This window comes from Pyxicephalus adspersus, chromosome 6, assembly GCF_032062135.1.
Source record: "Pyxicephalus adspersus chromosome 6, UCB_Pads_2.0, whole genome shotgun sequence".
NCBI classification, from domain to species: Eukaryota; Metazoa; Chordata; class Amphibia; order Anura; family Pyxicephalidae; genus Pyxicephalus; species Pyxicephalus adspersus.
Window position 1 is genome coordinate 37,445,759 of NC_092863.1, and position 14,819 is coordinate 37,460,577.

The 14,819-nt window shown below is 37.6% G+C and overlaps 1 protein-coding gene across 1 annotated transcript in view; it reads left to right on the forward strand.

Annotated features, from left to right (window-relative positions):
* Window positions 1-14,819, forward strand: part of MED13L (mediator complex subunit 13L) — a 77,721-nt gene that overhangs the window by 42,062 nt on the left and 20,840 nt on the right. The window contains exons 3-12 of the mRNA XM_072415326.1: window positions 3,662-3,746; window positions 5,594-5,677; window positions 7,037-7,182; window positions 8,869-9,063; window positions 9,727-9,912; window positions 10,865-11,030; window positions 11,700-11,798; window positions 12,472-13,188; window positions 13,337-13,559; window positions 14,121-14,226. Of these exons, the coding sequence (XP_072271427.1) occupies window positions 3,662-3,746; window positions 5,594-5,677; window positions 7,037-7,182; window positions 8,869-9,063; window positions 9,727-9,912; window positions 10,865-11,030; window positions 11,700-11,798; window positions 12,472-13,188; window positions 13,337-13,559; window positions 14,121-14,226 (2,007 nt within the window). The remainder of the gene's footprint in view (window positions 1-3,661; window positions 3,747-5,593; window positions 5,678-7,036; window positions 7,183-8,868; window positions 9,064-9,726; window positions 9,913-10,864; window positions 11,031-11,699; window positions 11,799-12,471; window positions 13,189-13,336; window positions 13,560-14,120; window positions 14,227-14,819) is intronic.

Here is a 14,819-nt window from a genome sequence, read left to right on the forward strand (position 1 = left end):
ATGAATCTGAAAATTAATTTGGATGATTTCTGGGCAGTAGTGAGTATTCCTGTCATTAAAGCCGTACAGAGAACAATTGCTGCCATCCTGAAAAATTTTGTCTGGGGATTCAGTACTTTGATTCACATACCCAGAACAACCTTTCAGTAAATGATTATCTAATAAGTGTCAGAAATCAAATCTATCCCTGTATTGGTATCCTGGGTCAGTAATTTGGAAAGTGCTAACACCAAAATAATAAATATTTATAGCTAGCCATCTAACATTCTCAAAACAAAAGTTCAGCAGTGGCAATTTCAATGTTTTTAAATACACTTTAACATATTATCTTTGAATTTGCAGAAATTACTGGGACTTTAAATGCAATCAGTTTGACACTATAATAACAAAAAAACAATTATTTAATTTCCTCAATTTACAAAATAATAAAAACATTAAAATACATTAGAACCCTTATTGAGTATAATGCTGTATCCTCAACGCGTTTCGTCCCTTAATGAGTGTTTGTAATGTATTTTATTGTTTTTAATATTTTGTACATTTTGAGAAAATTAAAGAATTATGTTTATTGTGTCAAACAATGCCTTTAAAGTCCCAGTATTTTCTGCAAATTCAAATATAATGTTTATTTTTGGGATGTGGCATATCTTGTAACCATTATACTGGATATCATTCCTTGCTTTGTTCTTACACTTAAACACATATTTGCTTCATTTATTCTATTAAAGGAAACATACAACAATACAATTTTACTATTATATTTGAGTGTAAATATACCCTGATGTTCCTGCCTGAAATCCATTGCTGCTCTGTGTGCTGTACATTCTGCTCTGACATCTTAGTACACAGCCCTGCTCGGACGTCTCTCTGAGCTACAACTCGCCTTCCCTGCATTAAGCAGATTAGGAGAGGGGGAGCTGCTGTGTCCCATCCGGTATGACCACACTGGTCCTCCATGAATATATTACAGGGGTATGTCACCCTAGAACAGAATACACCTCTTCCCACAAGCTTTCAACATTAAACATGTAGCTGATTTCATGACCTGAATTTGGCCTGTGTCGAGCAAGGTTTGCATTGCTTCAGACATATTTCCAAAAAGAAAACCTGTTTCAAGTGAACAAACTTCCTCTACATAAGCCTTAAATGTGTTACTAGCACTACCACCAGATGACCACCACATCTATGGACTGTTAAACCATTTTGTTCCTGGGTTTACTTGAGATGGTTATTCAAAAGTGATGCAAGTTGATTTAATCAAAAACCGTTTTTGCTCACTTTGTTCCCTTTTAAGACAAAGAAACACAAACATTTACTAGAACTAAGGCATAGTCATTTGAAAGAAACGTCATTTGCAAATGCAGGTCTGCATCTTAGATTTACAAGACGTCTCCCCCCTCCAGCTGCCAGTACTGACTCACTGCAGCATATGCGAACCACCAAGTTCTCTGGGATCTGACACACTCCCTCCTCCCTCCTATTTTTCAGTTAGCGAATCCCTCTCCCGCCTTTTTCTGTGTCCTACACAGAGTTTGTCATGTTGAATACTGTGTTATATATTTATATACAGTGCAGTTTCATCTGTTCTTTTTGTTGCATGAACGCTTTAGCAACTGAACTCTATCAGTGTGCTGTTAATCATCATTACGTTGTAATTACTTGCTTTATACCTTGAGGGTTGTTGTTGTTCTTATTTGCTTTCTATATTTATGAGATGTATACATTCAATTCCAAATAGTTTATTGTTGTGTAGCATCAGATCATTTTATAATTTAAAAATGATCATGGGGTTATTCTTGAATGTATGTCAAAATTGGACATTAAGTGCTTGTCAAAGGAGTTAGCACGTCGAAAATATTTGCTTATTTTCAAGAACACCCATCCCGTGTCTGTGGAAGAGCAGATCAAATATGTCTCTGAAATCTCTACGATTGCTGGTTTGAAGATGAACTTCTTGCAGACACCTCAAGCTTATACACTTTACCATTATTTTTTGGACATGGCCTGTTTTTACATTGCTTCAACACCACCAATTTTATTTAAACTTAGGTCTCCATTATCATCTGTTACTGCAGTTTTGGATGTGATTGATGACCATGGGGCAACATAAAACAATAATTTAAAAACAAAAAAGTTTGACACTTGGAAAAGTAAATGTTTCTTAGTTTTTTAAATAGGATAATAAATGAGAGAGTTTATTCTACTAAATGTGTAATTGTGTAATTTATGTCAAACACTAAAATTGTTTGACATAAAAGTGATCACAAATTTTCAACCTAAGCTCCCTGAACCTCCATTCCTCTTATCACACTCTTTTACTTTTCCCTCGGACCACATTGCCTGCACACCCTCTTCCTCCTGCTCTCACCTTGTCGCCTGACTCCCATCCTTCTTCTGCAGCTCTCATTATGGAACCCGCACAAACCACACCTGCATGATTTATCTGACCAGGGCACCTTTTCCATTGCTGCTAGGTTCAGTTTTGATGTTCAATATAAAAGTTTTCAGGAGTGGACAGGGGTCAGCAAAGTCATTGTGGGTAGGCATTACCGTTTAATGTTTTTCAGTGTTCTACTTTTAGCTGGGCGCACCACCTGGCACTTTTCTGCAACCACCCGCCTGTTTTTGGGTGGTTACTGATGAGTTGGGTCACAATACAGCTGCCACCATCCTACAATTTCTTCCCACCTGGCTTAAAAAAAAATCAAGGTTCAGCACTGCTTTTGAGATGCAGCTCTAAAAAAGCAGAGCATATCTTTTTTTTTTTTTTTTTATTAGTGTAATATATTTGTTATTCACGTAAAAACATTTGTCAAGCATAAAACTTCACAGCACTATTAGAATGTGTCCAAGATTATTTTTTTTTCTAATTTTGTGTTAGGTTTTGTCAAATATTTTTCAAAAGCAAAGTTCAGGTCAGACACAAGAAAACAATGCTTGTTGACACTTGCTGCAGTGTTTAGGTGTAGGTATAGATGCTTTGATTTCATTATTGTGATTCACTGTAATGTTACTTTGATCTTAGTCTTGGATCTTGTTGATGTATGTGTACCTTGTATAGATAATGACACAAATAGGCAGACAAAACTCATGATTCTAGAGCCTCATTTTCTTGTCATTTTCCAAATGTTGTAACTAATAGGTAACAGTCAGAGCACGAGATGGCTTTTCAATGCATATTTGCATTGTGTGCTGGTATTAAGTGAAACTATGAGGTTTTAAAATGTGTCTTGACGGTTGCAAGTGTTCTTGTGGCACTAGAATTTGAGTATACAACTTCTTAGGAATGGATACTGTGCACACTGACTATGAAAAAAAACTTTCCAACCAGGTTTATTAGCTTTCTTCTAATAGAAGTCATCTGTTGTACACCATACCTTTCGAAACTTTGGAAATTAAATGCATAGGTTGACAGGCACATTAGATGTAATGGTACATTGCAGTTGCTATAATTACGGAAAATGTGCAAATATTATATTTCTGTTTAGATGCTTTGCTTTTAACTTCATATCAATTTGCCCTGTTTATAAGTAAGCTAGTCAAGTTAAAAAAAAAAATAAAATCTGATTTATGAATTCTTTTGCTGTCACACAATTTTTATTTTATATTTTATGTATTAGTATTATGTCTGAATTAATAGTAATCAACATTTCCTTTGCAGTGCAGGAAGAGGGATTGTGGGAAAATGGGCTTTCCTACGAGTGTCGGACACTACTCTTCAAGGCCATTCACAATCTTCTGGAAAGGTAAGATGTTTGCTGATATAGGGATCGTATTGGATTGCTGACTGCAATAGATGAATAGCTGGGAGGTTACTGCCAGTAAAGTATAAAATCAAAAGTGAAGAATGAAAATCATGGATTTTAAATATTTTTTAAGGTTGTTTAGTATATCAGTTTAAATATTGATTAGGGTGATATTATACATGAGAACAAATTTTATGTGTAACATAATCATCTTTAAATGTTTTCAGTACCACAGCCTGCTATGTAATAGCCCTGACTTGATAACACTATAAATCACACCATAAAGATGTATAGGGGCTAAATTATTTAATGCTTTACTTTTCTCTATTTATTTTGTAAAAAATATTTGATCTGTTACTGCATTTATATCTATGTATGGCTTATTGGGATTTATTTTTGTACTGGTTTGTTTGAATGTTTTATTTGTGTGTGTGTGTTCGGCCATTGTGTGACTAATTAATACAGACAACTTGTTGTGTTACAATGCACAGCCTCTGATGGGTATACCAGTCACCCATACGTTCTAGTATATAATTGGCAGCGGGTCACTTTGCTGAGATATGATGAAATCTGTGCCACATACTCCCAGTGACTTTGCTAGCAGCCATGCCTCTGTAATGAACTTGTTTTCCCCGCAGCTCCATGCAGGAGTATACCAAAGACAAACAAACAGACTTCTTCTGTTTCAGTAAACAGGTGAAGATCAAAAATTTGGACTAGCAGAGACTATAAATGTTTTTCATGCATTAGCACTTGGTTATGCCATGTTTGTGAAGCCTTGATGTATTTCGTACATTGAAATTCGTTGTAAGCCATTCCTTCAGTATGAATAAATCTTCAGTAGGAATAAAACTTGTCTTAAAGTGTATATGAAGGCTGGCCATTGGTGTTTTTTCTTTTGAAATTTTGAATTGGTTCCCTGGCTTCTATGCCGTATTGTGAGTTGCAGACCCGGGATATGTATACAGATCAGGTGTTTTAATTTGGCATAGATTTAGGGGATTCCACGTTTCTGGGTCAGTAACTCAAAGTACTGAAGCCAGAAGGTAACTATGACTGTAAGATATAAGGGTGTCGGCAATAACTACTCTTTTATTTCCTCAATACACATTGTACTAATGCAAAGTGAAGACTCTGCTAGCCTTGCATTAGATGTGAGCTTACAGTAGACACATATGTAGCTTTACCTATCACACTTCAATATAAAGGGTCCCCCCTCATATTATTTTCTAGTGTCTCCAATAGGGGTCATGGCTCATGTCACTGCCTGATCACTTTAGTCATCAGTGATCCCACTTATGCCAGAATATCATCCTCTGCTTTTTCTTAAATCTGACTTCACTTACAGGTCAAGTTTTCCATATATTGATGTACTTTTACTGCGAGATAAACTTTATAATGTTTTTCAAATATTTCACTTGTGTCTGTACCTCATGTTCAAATGACATCACTTTCCTTGTGTTTCGGTGTGACCCTTAGCATGTCTAGGGACCCATTTAGACCAAGCTCATCTGTTACTTGTGGTGCTCACATAATATTGCCCTTACACTGTATATTACTGTAAATGGGCTGCCGGTGCATCGCCCCGATTGAAGACCCGATTTGTGGCATGTTAGGTATCACATTGTCCTGGAACATGCACATTACCACAATGCATTGGTCTAACTGGGCCCTTAAACTTTAGCGAAGTGACGTGATGAAGTGATCTTCGACTATCAAAATTTTCTAGAATTATGGTGCAACGTCCCCAAAAAATGTCTGCCTATTGTGTTTTGGGTGGAATTCACTGTAGCTAATCATTTTGTGCTGCTAAACTGGTTCTCTTACCATGCTTTGGTCCTTTCTAGATGTTTGCTGGATAAGAGTTTTGTGCGAATTGGAAAATGGTTTGTGAAGCCCTGTGAGAGGGAGGACAAAAACACGTCGAAAAGGTAATAAACAGGCTTCAAGGAGAAGCTTCCTCATCCTGAAGATGTCTGATATCTGATCTGTCAGTGTATGTTGTTGTCCTTCTGCTCTATAAAGATGCATGTGATTTGTTTTGTCTATATACTTGTTATACTTGTTACAATGGAAAAAATACAGATCTAACCCTGCTGAACTTATTTATAAAGGGGGTTTTACTATTTACTGCATGCATGGGGCACAGTTCAGACATCTGTAGATTAGGATTTTGTCTGCTGGCCGGCCCCAATTCCCCAGCAAACATTCACATGTACAATATGTTGTAATTGATAAATGTCTCAGGTGTAAAGTGTTTTGGTGGTGAAGTAGTGAACACATTTAAGAACATAAATATAATGTACCACCAGCATCCCTTGCATGTTAGTATGAATTTTTTATAAAGATGCTTTAATCTGCATTCTGTTCAATGGTGCATGTAGCGATTGTCTTCCTGGCATGTGTGCTGTGACAGTATGCCGGAAGAATTGTGTGAGGATTTATACTTATTTTGAATAAAACATACATTTCCCTCCCTCTTTCCTTTCTGTCCTGTGATTGGTGTAAGAATAGCAGTGTGTGCTGGTTTTGCCTTGTGTTACTTTGTGTGTATTGGTGCGCTACATGTGTGTGTTTTCCTCCTCAGTGTTGTAATTATGCATAGGCTGACATGGAGACATTAGCTGTTGCTATGGCAACCTGGTTTAAGTCGACAAGTTCCTGGCATGATGTCATTAGGACAGCATCCCCCTCCCATCTATCTCCCTGCATGCAGACACTGATTCTGATCATTACAGCCAATCTCACCCACAACTACAGTATGTCTGTTCACATAGCGAGATCTCCCCGGGGTTATATAGAGCACCTATAAGGTCATTTACCCAGACCATGCCACTTTTGTCTTTAGGCTAGTTAGGCTGAACATAATTTCAGCATTTCATTTTACATGAAGTGATTATCTCATTCCAGTATCCTAGAAAATCTTTGACACTAAACAATACTAGAATAATAAAAATACAGAAGGCCTCTTTATATTGGGACAGCGTACTGTGTCAGGATTATTAATAGTCTCCTTTTTCTCAGCAAATCTCTCCATAGGCACTATGCATTGCTTGTTTTTATATATGAATATTGTGTTCCACATAGATATATATTTCTTGTATGACTTTCTGTATGACTGTTGCAAAGGGTTTCACTTTTTCCTCAAACAACTGTCTTATCTGATATTAATGTCTTCCTACACTACAGGTGATTAAACAATAGAACCTCCTAGGAGGGATGAGTTCAGGACAGGTTCTAAGCGGTAGTGAGTTTATCAATAACTGTGGGCCCTGCCTTTTTCTCCTCAGCGAGAACCTCTCCTGCTCCTTTACCTTTTTTCTCCATGGGGAAAGCAGTGTTTGCACAAGTGTGGAAATCGCGCAACACCAGCCAGTGTATCTCATCAACCAACATCATCTCCACCTGGCTCAGACCTCCCATACACCATGCCAAGGTGAGCCCAACTGAGACCTTTCAATCAGAAGATCGTTGTGTGAAGTCCTTTGTTTGTATATTGTGTGATAGAATGGAAGACAGAGCTAAGAGAAAAGTCAGTTTTTGGGGGGACTGTTGCTAGAATTTGTTTCCCTATTACATAGTTACATAGGTTGAAAAAGACATACATCCATAAAGTTCAGCCACTAGAGAAAAAAAATATATCCCAGATAGAAACCCTATAAACAAAATTGATCCAGAGAAGGCAAAAAAAAAATGGTGCAGTTTGTTCCAGCAGGGGAAAACATTTCTTTCTGATCCCATGGGGCTATCAGATGTTTCCTGGATCAACAGTCTGTTGTCTTTACTTTAGTACCCAGATAATGAAAGATAAGAGGAGAGGTGTGTTCCCCTTACTAGAATTTTACAGTGAAGGTTAAGCCACCTCTTTAATTAGTGTAAATTGGAGCAATCAAATCAAAGGAGGGAAAGAAAGAGGTTTTGGGCTCTCAGATAGTTTTGAGAAACAAAATTGTTGTATTTAATCACATTTAGTAAAGTAAACAAGTTCAGACAGAGCTATACCTCATAACTGTTGACACTTCACAGTATATGGGTAACATTTTACATACGTATATTCAAGGAATACAAAAAAAGATGATGAAGAAGACTGTAATAAATCCAACGCGTTTCGCCATGAATGGGCTTCCTCAGGGATATGGTAATAAGCAAGCTTAACTGTGTATCTAATTTGATAAAGGTTGTAAGAATACAGTGCTGGAAATTAATGATATCTAAACGAAACTTTGAGGTAAAGGCTGTATCCCAGGTCAGAAACACTAGGTCAGCAACAAACAGCCTCTCTGGCTGTTTGTAGACCAACACATGGCATTTTAAAAGTTTTTTATTTCCTTTTTCTCCATCTGCATACTGCTTGCAGCATCTTACCTTTTTTTTTTTGGAGCCTTATGATACTTTCAACACCTGTGCAACTATCTACAACTCCTGTTTCCAGGAATGGGAAGGCTAATTGCCTGTCCCTGCTTTTGACCTGCTCCAAGTCTCGTTTGGATGAAACCATCTTTCTTTTGGGGTCACCTATATCCCCCCATACCCAGTCCTAAAACTGATTAGAGTGCTCAAAGTGTTCCTGACCTGGGATACAGCCTTTACCTCCGTCAAAGTTTCGTTTAGATATCATTAATTTCCAGCACTGTACCCTTGCAACTTTTATCAAATTCAATACACCGTTAGCTTGCTTATCTTTATCCCTGAGGAAGCCCATTTGTGGCGAAACGTGTTGGATTCATTACGCTTTAAGCACGGTCTTCTTCATCACCCTTTTTTGTAATCCTTGAATGTACGTACGTACAATGTTACCCATATGCTGTGAAGTGTCAAACAGTTATGAGGTATAGATCTGTCTGAACTTGTTTACTTTACTAAATGTGTTTAAATACAACAATTTTGTTTCTCAAAACTAGCTGCGAGGCCATATACTCTTTCTTTCCCTCCTTTGATTTGATTTCTCTGATCCACATAATGGCCAGAATAGCCTTGTGTATCTGTAAAGGTGGTTGGAGGGATCTTCCACCAATGGCCTGGAAACCTGTAACATCTAAGAGAAGGATGAATGTATTGCTACAAGTGTATGATCAAATTTGGCAGGAATATAAATTGACTTATTAAATCTTTTTCTCATCAGTGATCCTAAGCCCTTATGGTTTGAGTGGTACCCTAACTGGACATGCTTATAAAACCTCTGACCCCACCACCCGAAAACTGCTGGAGGAATGGCGGCCTTTCTACCCTACTGTGTTGTCTGCCAGAAAGGAACAACAAGAAGATCAGGAAATGCTTTATGATGATGACTTTCCTGCAGCAGTAGAAGTAATCGTGGGTAAGGAGCTATTGTTAACAGATTTATAGATAGAGCTATATATAAGTGGAAAGTTTTGCATGAATAGTACAGCAATAGCTAATCAATGATAGGATGAATGAAGTGTTACATTCATATTAGAGTTTGAAACATCTTTTTTATCAGTATAAATGTTTGCACTCAAGCAAGTCTTAACTGGTAAGAGAACATAAAGTGAAAAAAGTATGTATGTTTTGTGATTACTCTTTATGCTTTTGAACTTTTTTACCATGCAAATAAATGTATGTTGAAATTCACCTTATAGTATGCTTAAACAAAAAAAAACGAAGTACAGTGCGTGAAATATCTGCTTGTCTATAAGGAAACTGTAAGAGCTGAAACACTTTGTGTTATAGTGCCGTGGTGTAATTTGTGTTAATGAATGCCTTTATTCACATAGTTACCTGAGTAGTAGCTCAACCCTATAAGACAACAAAGCACCACAGTTCAGAGAAATACCACATCAGAACAAAATTCTGCATGTCATTTTTTGGGCCACTTCTGTGCTTTGACAACCCATAAAAGTTATTACTATGCCTAATGCAACAATCCACACATTAACACGAGGCTTTAATGGAAAATTCATGTGACATTAATTAATTTGTAACTCTCTCTTTTTTTTCCTCCTATCCTTTTTTTAATTAGGTGGTGTTCGGATGGTGTACCCCTCAGCATTTGTTCTAATAGCGCATAGTGATCTGCCTGTTCCACCCAGCAATGGACCCTCTGTACATAATACCACAAGTATCCAGCAAAACACTGCTAATAAAGACCCCAGCCCATGTAGAATGCCCCTAACTCCACCCACTTCACCAGATCAGGCTGTCCCTGGTAAGTGTGATTGTGCACAAAGGGTTACATCCCTTTACATAAAAACATGCTCAAAGTGCAGACTTATCTAGATCTAGAGACCTACAGCAATTAGTTTGTGCTCATTTCTCACTATCTTCACTGCTCTCACTTCTTTTAAAAATGTAGTTCTAATTAGTTTCACCTTAAGAATATTTAAACTCAACAGCAAAAAAAAAAATAGTATATATCAAGAGTTTGCAACCCTTAGAAGTGGTGGCAACATGTTTCGGGCCAAGAAACATTTTATTCGGACATACATAAAATAACCTGTCCATACCAGAAGTGCCTTGGTATTTCATGTGAGTTGAACTGTTAGAAATTTTTCTTACTTCTGCAGACTACTAATTCCCCCAGCCTTGGTGATAATTATGGCTTTCTCCATAGATACAGTGGGTGAGTGAGCATTGATAACCTAAAACAAGAAGTGTGTTATCTGTAAGATCACCAAGTAAAATAAATGCCTGTAAAAAGTAAACTATTAAAGCCACCCCATCTGTTTGCTGCAATACATTATCACCTTGCTCAAGTTATTTTTACTTGCCAGATGATTTTGATAAACTGATAGTTATTGGTGTGTTTAGGATGTGAAAAGATCGGAAATGCTTTAGAGACACCTTAATGTACACAATTTTTATTTTCATTACATATTCAGAACTCCACACTGCATCTTGTTTTCTTGACCATCCAGAGACCAGTGATTTTTCTACTACACTTTCAGTTTACATTGTGGTAGATACAGGGAATGTCAACTTTTCCATGTTCTTGGGCTCCATCTTCTGGGCATTTCTGGAAACTTCAGATACTTGTGGCAAATGGTGTAGGTGTGCAGTCATTTCCATATAGGGCAGATGTTCACATATTTTAATGTACTGCATAATATTAGCTTGTTAATCTTGCATAGCAACGTTTAAATATTATTATTTTTTTGCAGGAGAATTTAGACCGTTCTCAGCAAACGGGGGCAGCCAGACAACAGCAGATGCTGCTAACCATACGAGGCACAGTCCAAAGCGTGCAGGAAGGAGCTATTTAAAATTACGAAGTCACATGACACAACGGGCATGGAGGGAATGCATCTTGAACAGAAACCCTTCAAGGTATGTGTTCAGAAATATGTTAAAAACACACAAACTGTATATGTATAATTAAAAAAAAAAAAAAAAAAAAAACATTCATTTTTTTTAAGACAACACAGCTTACATCAGAACACTTCCTTTTGACTCTCTTTACCTAAGGCTAAGTTCACACTAGCAGTATTTTACCATGGCTTCTTCCATCTCAGGATGTCTACTGTCAAACACTAGGCAAAACAGAGCAGTCAGAGGCTGTCTTTACTAGGCTTTTTCAGGTGTTTGCAAGCAACCAAACCAGCTGAAGCCTATAGAGGTGGCAAGGGTGGCAAACGTCCACTAAGTGCCATATGTAGCATCCAAAATTACACATGACAATGCTGCTGCCGCCTACCACCTGTAACAGAAAGGATAATGAATGAACCCATTCGGGTCAGTGTTAACCATCTTTTGCAAGCAGTTTTGCGTTTCAAAATAACTTGCAAAAACGGTTAGTCTGAATGCAGCTTGCATGTGCTTGGGACTTACCCACCCTACATGTGAGCAGCACTGTGAAATTTGTTTGCAATTATAGAGCTTAAAATAAAGAAGGGGTCAAGTTGCTAATAGGGGCAGTGTTTTCCTAAAAGGGATATCCTTTGTAACCTACCATTTCTCTTGTTTACAATTTCTTTGTTTTGCCTTCCTTTTCTAAAGGACATCTGGTGCCAACCAGCAGGAAGAAGAGGCATCAGTGAGTAGAACGCGATGGGATTTTGTGGATCCTTCCCAGAGGGTTAGCTGTTTATGTTCCAGGTGAGGACTATGTTTATATGAATTCTCATGTTCAGGCCAGATATTGGTTACTATACTTTGGAGTGTTCAGTGTTTCTTTTTATATAACTATCTACATGTATATCCATATATACATTACAGTTTTATTTGTTTTACATATTTTCTTTCTGCAGCAGTGCTCGATTTTATGTCATAGTTGTGTATCCCAATTAACAGGTACTGGTGTTTTAAAAAGTTTTATGTTTTATATCGCCTAGATTCAGAAAACATATACAATTATCAATAATCATCATCCTTATCAAGAACACTTTTACAAGTCAGAATTGTTAGTCTTATACCTAATTTAAAAATGTGGGGTCACTAGAAAAGAATATAGTAAAACTAGCTATATATTTTGACATGTCATGCATAATAATAATATTTTGCATTTATATAGTGCCAACATATTAGGCAGAGCTTTCTTGTTGTTTTTAGTGTTGGGGTCTATTTCAATTAAATATCTTCAATGTCATGGCCATAATTAATGTAAAAAGCTAAACCAAATATTGTGTTTATTGTGGTAAGTGGTTTGATTGAGGAAACTAGTTCACACTTAATAGTTGTTTGATACTTACTCTGCCAGTTAGGCATTTTCTGTTTAGATGCCAAGTCACTTATGTTTTCTGCTAAGTGGTTTTGACTTTTTTTCTTGCAGACACAAGCTGGCCAAGCAACGTGGTGCACAAAGTGCAAGTCGTCCTCCTTCAGTGTCCCAGGCTTGTGTAGGAGGTACCCCCTCCTCTAGTAACGCTTCCCTTCAGCCACCTGCATCTTCCAAGCACAAACCTAACGATCGCCAGGAGAAGGCAGAAAAACTGCAGAAAAAAGCCACTACTCCATTTCATCATCGCCCATCTCCCATGCAAAATGAGCAGTGTTTAACACAGGAACAAACTGTGCAGCAGCGCCAAGTAACAGAACCTACAAATGGGCCAGCAACCACAAATCGACAATTCCCAACTGGGCCCTCGGCTGGAGAACTAGATCAGCTTTTACCAGTACATCCCACAGATTCCCCACATTCCCCCGCTTCTCCCATGCCCCCGACACTCAGTCCACAGCCACCACAACAGGAGATTGAAGTGCCTGATCAAGAGGTGGCAGTCTCAAATCTTTATCCTAATGGTTTGGAAATGCAACCACTTGATGACAGGACGATAATGGCCACTGGCCTTGGAATGCCAATCATGACAGAAATGAGTGAAACAAGTTTGTATTGTGCTGGGCTTCCTCAGACCCACCAAGCAGAAAACAAGTGGCAGGGATACAAGATTCCAAACATGGCCAGCCAAGATTTTCGTCCACCAGAAATCCAGGGAGAATGGCATGAGACCAAGCCAGAGGTGGGAACCGAGGGTACTGCACTTAAAAGGTGAGGAGTGGAGCAAGAATTTTATGCAAATATTATGTATGTATAGTCTTGCTATAAGAAAAGAAACTGATTTGCAGATGTTCAATGTTTGCACTTTCAGAATAATATGTGATGAATGATGTTTAATTACCATGTTTCCTCCTTGTAGGCTCCTGTCTCAGCCCAACAAACGCTTTAAAGTCTTGGACGAAAAGCGACAGGTTGTAGCAGAGAATAACTATGTGGAACAGCTTCCCCTTCATCCTTGTGAAGGTTTTGGTGACACCTCTGATCCTTATACATTTGAGGATGGAGATATAAAGTATAGTTTCACTACCACAAGCAAGAAATGCAAGATGGGAGTGGAGCCGAACCTTTCTAGAAAGCAAAAGGTACATATTTGTTTACTCGTTAAATTTCAATCTCAACTAGACAGAAAGCAAAGAAAACTATATGAAATCCTTCTCATATTAGGGAGCTATATGAAAAGCTACTTTTTTGTTAAAACAATGTACATTGAAGGTCTAGCTTTTAAAGGTCAAATCAAGCTAAATCTTTTAATGCACATTAAAACCATTTTAACAGTTTTTATATGAATGCACATAACCTTATAATAATAATAAACATCCACAGACAATGGCATAATTATGTTTTAACTGTGTTTTAGTTGTGTATCTCATTGATATTCAGGCTCTTAGAAACCTGTGCAGCTTTGACTTGCCATGCTGCAGCTGGGCCAGTTATGCGTGCAAATCCTCTTTACCATGTTAGTGCACTTTGAAGGAACTTCTGACTTGAATTACAGAGCATGTCAGCTATAGTCTGCTTTTATGTGTATAACTTCCTTTGTGACATTGCCTTTTAGAGTAAGTCTAGCATCATGTTTTACTCCTGAAAAACATGCTGCAAATAATAAAAGTACATGTTACTGAACCAAGTGTGTATCTTTTTAGGGGGAGGAGGAGTTTGAGAAGGATGGATCGCCAGCAGAACACCCTGTACCAGTGCCTGATGGGAAAGATGCCATGTCCATTTTTAGTCCAACATCTAAGACAACAGGTAGGTACTCCAAAGATTACTGGGTTCTTTGACTTGTTGCTTACAAAGAAGTAGAAAGTAGAGGAGGCGAGGGGGCAAGAATTCATTTAATATTAAGTACCGTATTGGTTTTGTAAAAATCCAATGGAAACATTTTTTATTAACTTGCGGTTGCAGAAATTAATGAATCATATGAGTCAAGGCAACCAACCACAGTTTTTATATTTATATGCAAAAAGTATTGGTGGGCTTCCTCATCTGTTTATTTTTGTGTTTAATTCTTAGTTTAGGGTGCTTTTCCTCCCATTTTTGTTCTGTATCTTCTGCTCTGATTGAGTAATTTGACAATTTATTTATTTTAAAGAGTGCTAATTGTCTGGCTATAGGGCTGATTGTTTGATTTCAGTAGTTTCAACTACACATTAAACAAGCATGCAAATAACTGTGTGACAAGTTCTCCAGAAACTAGCTGAATTGCCCTGAGCTTCATGCTCATTCTGGTTCAATGATACAGAAGCTATTATAGACAAAGGATCAGAACATCAAACAGCTAGCTAATCTGTGTTTTTGTTCCTTTTTTTTTCTTTTTTTTTTTTTTTTTTACAACCGGGTCA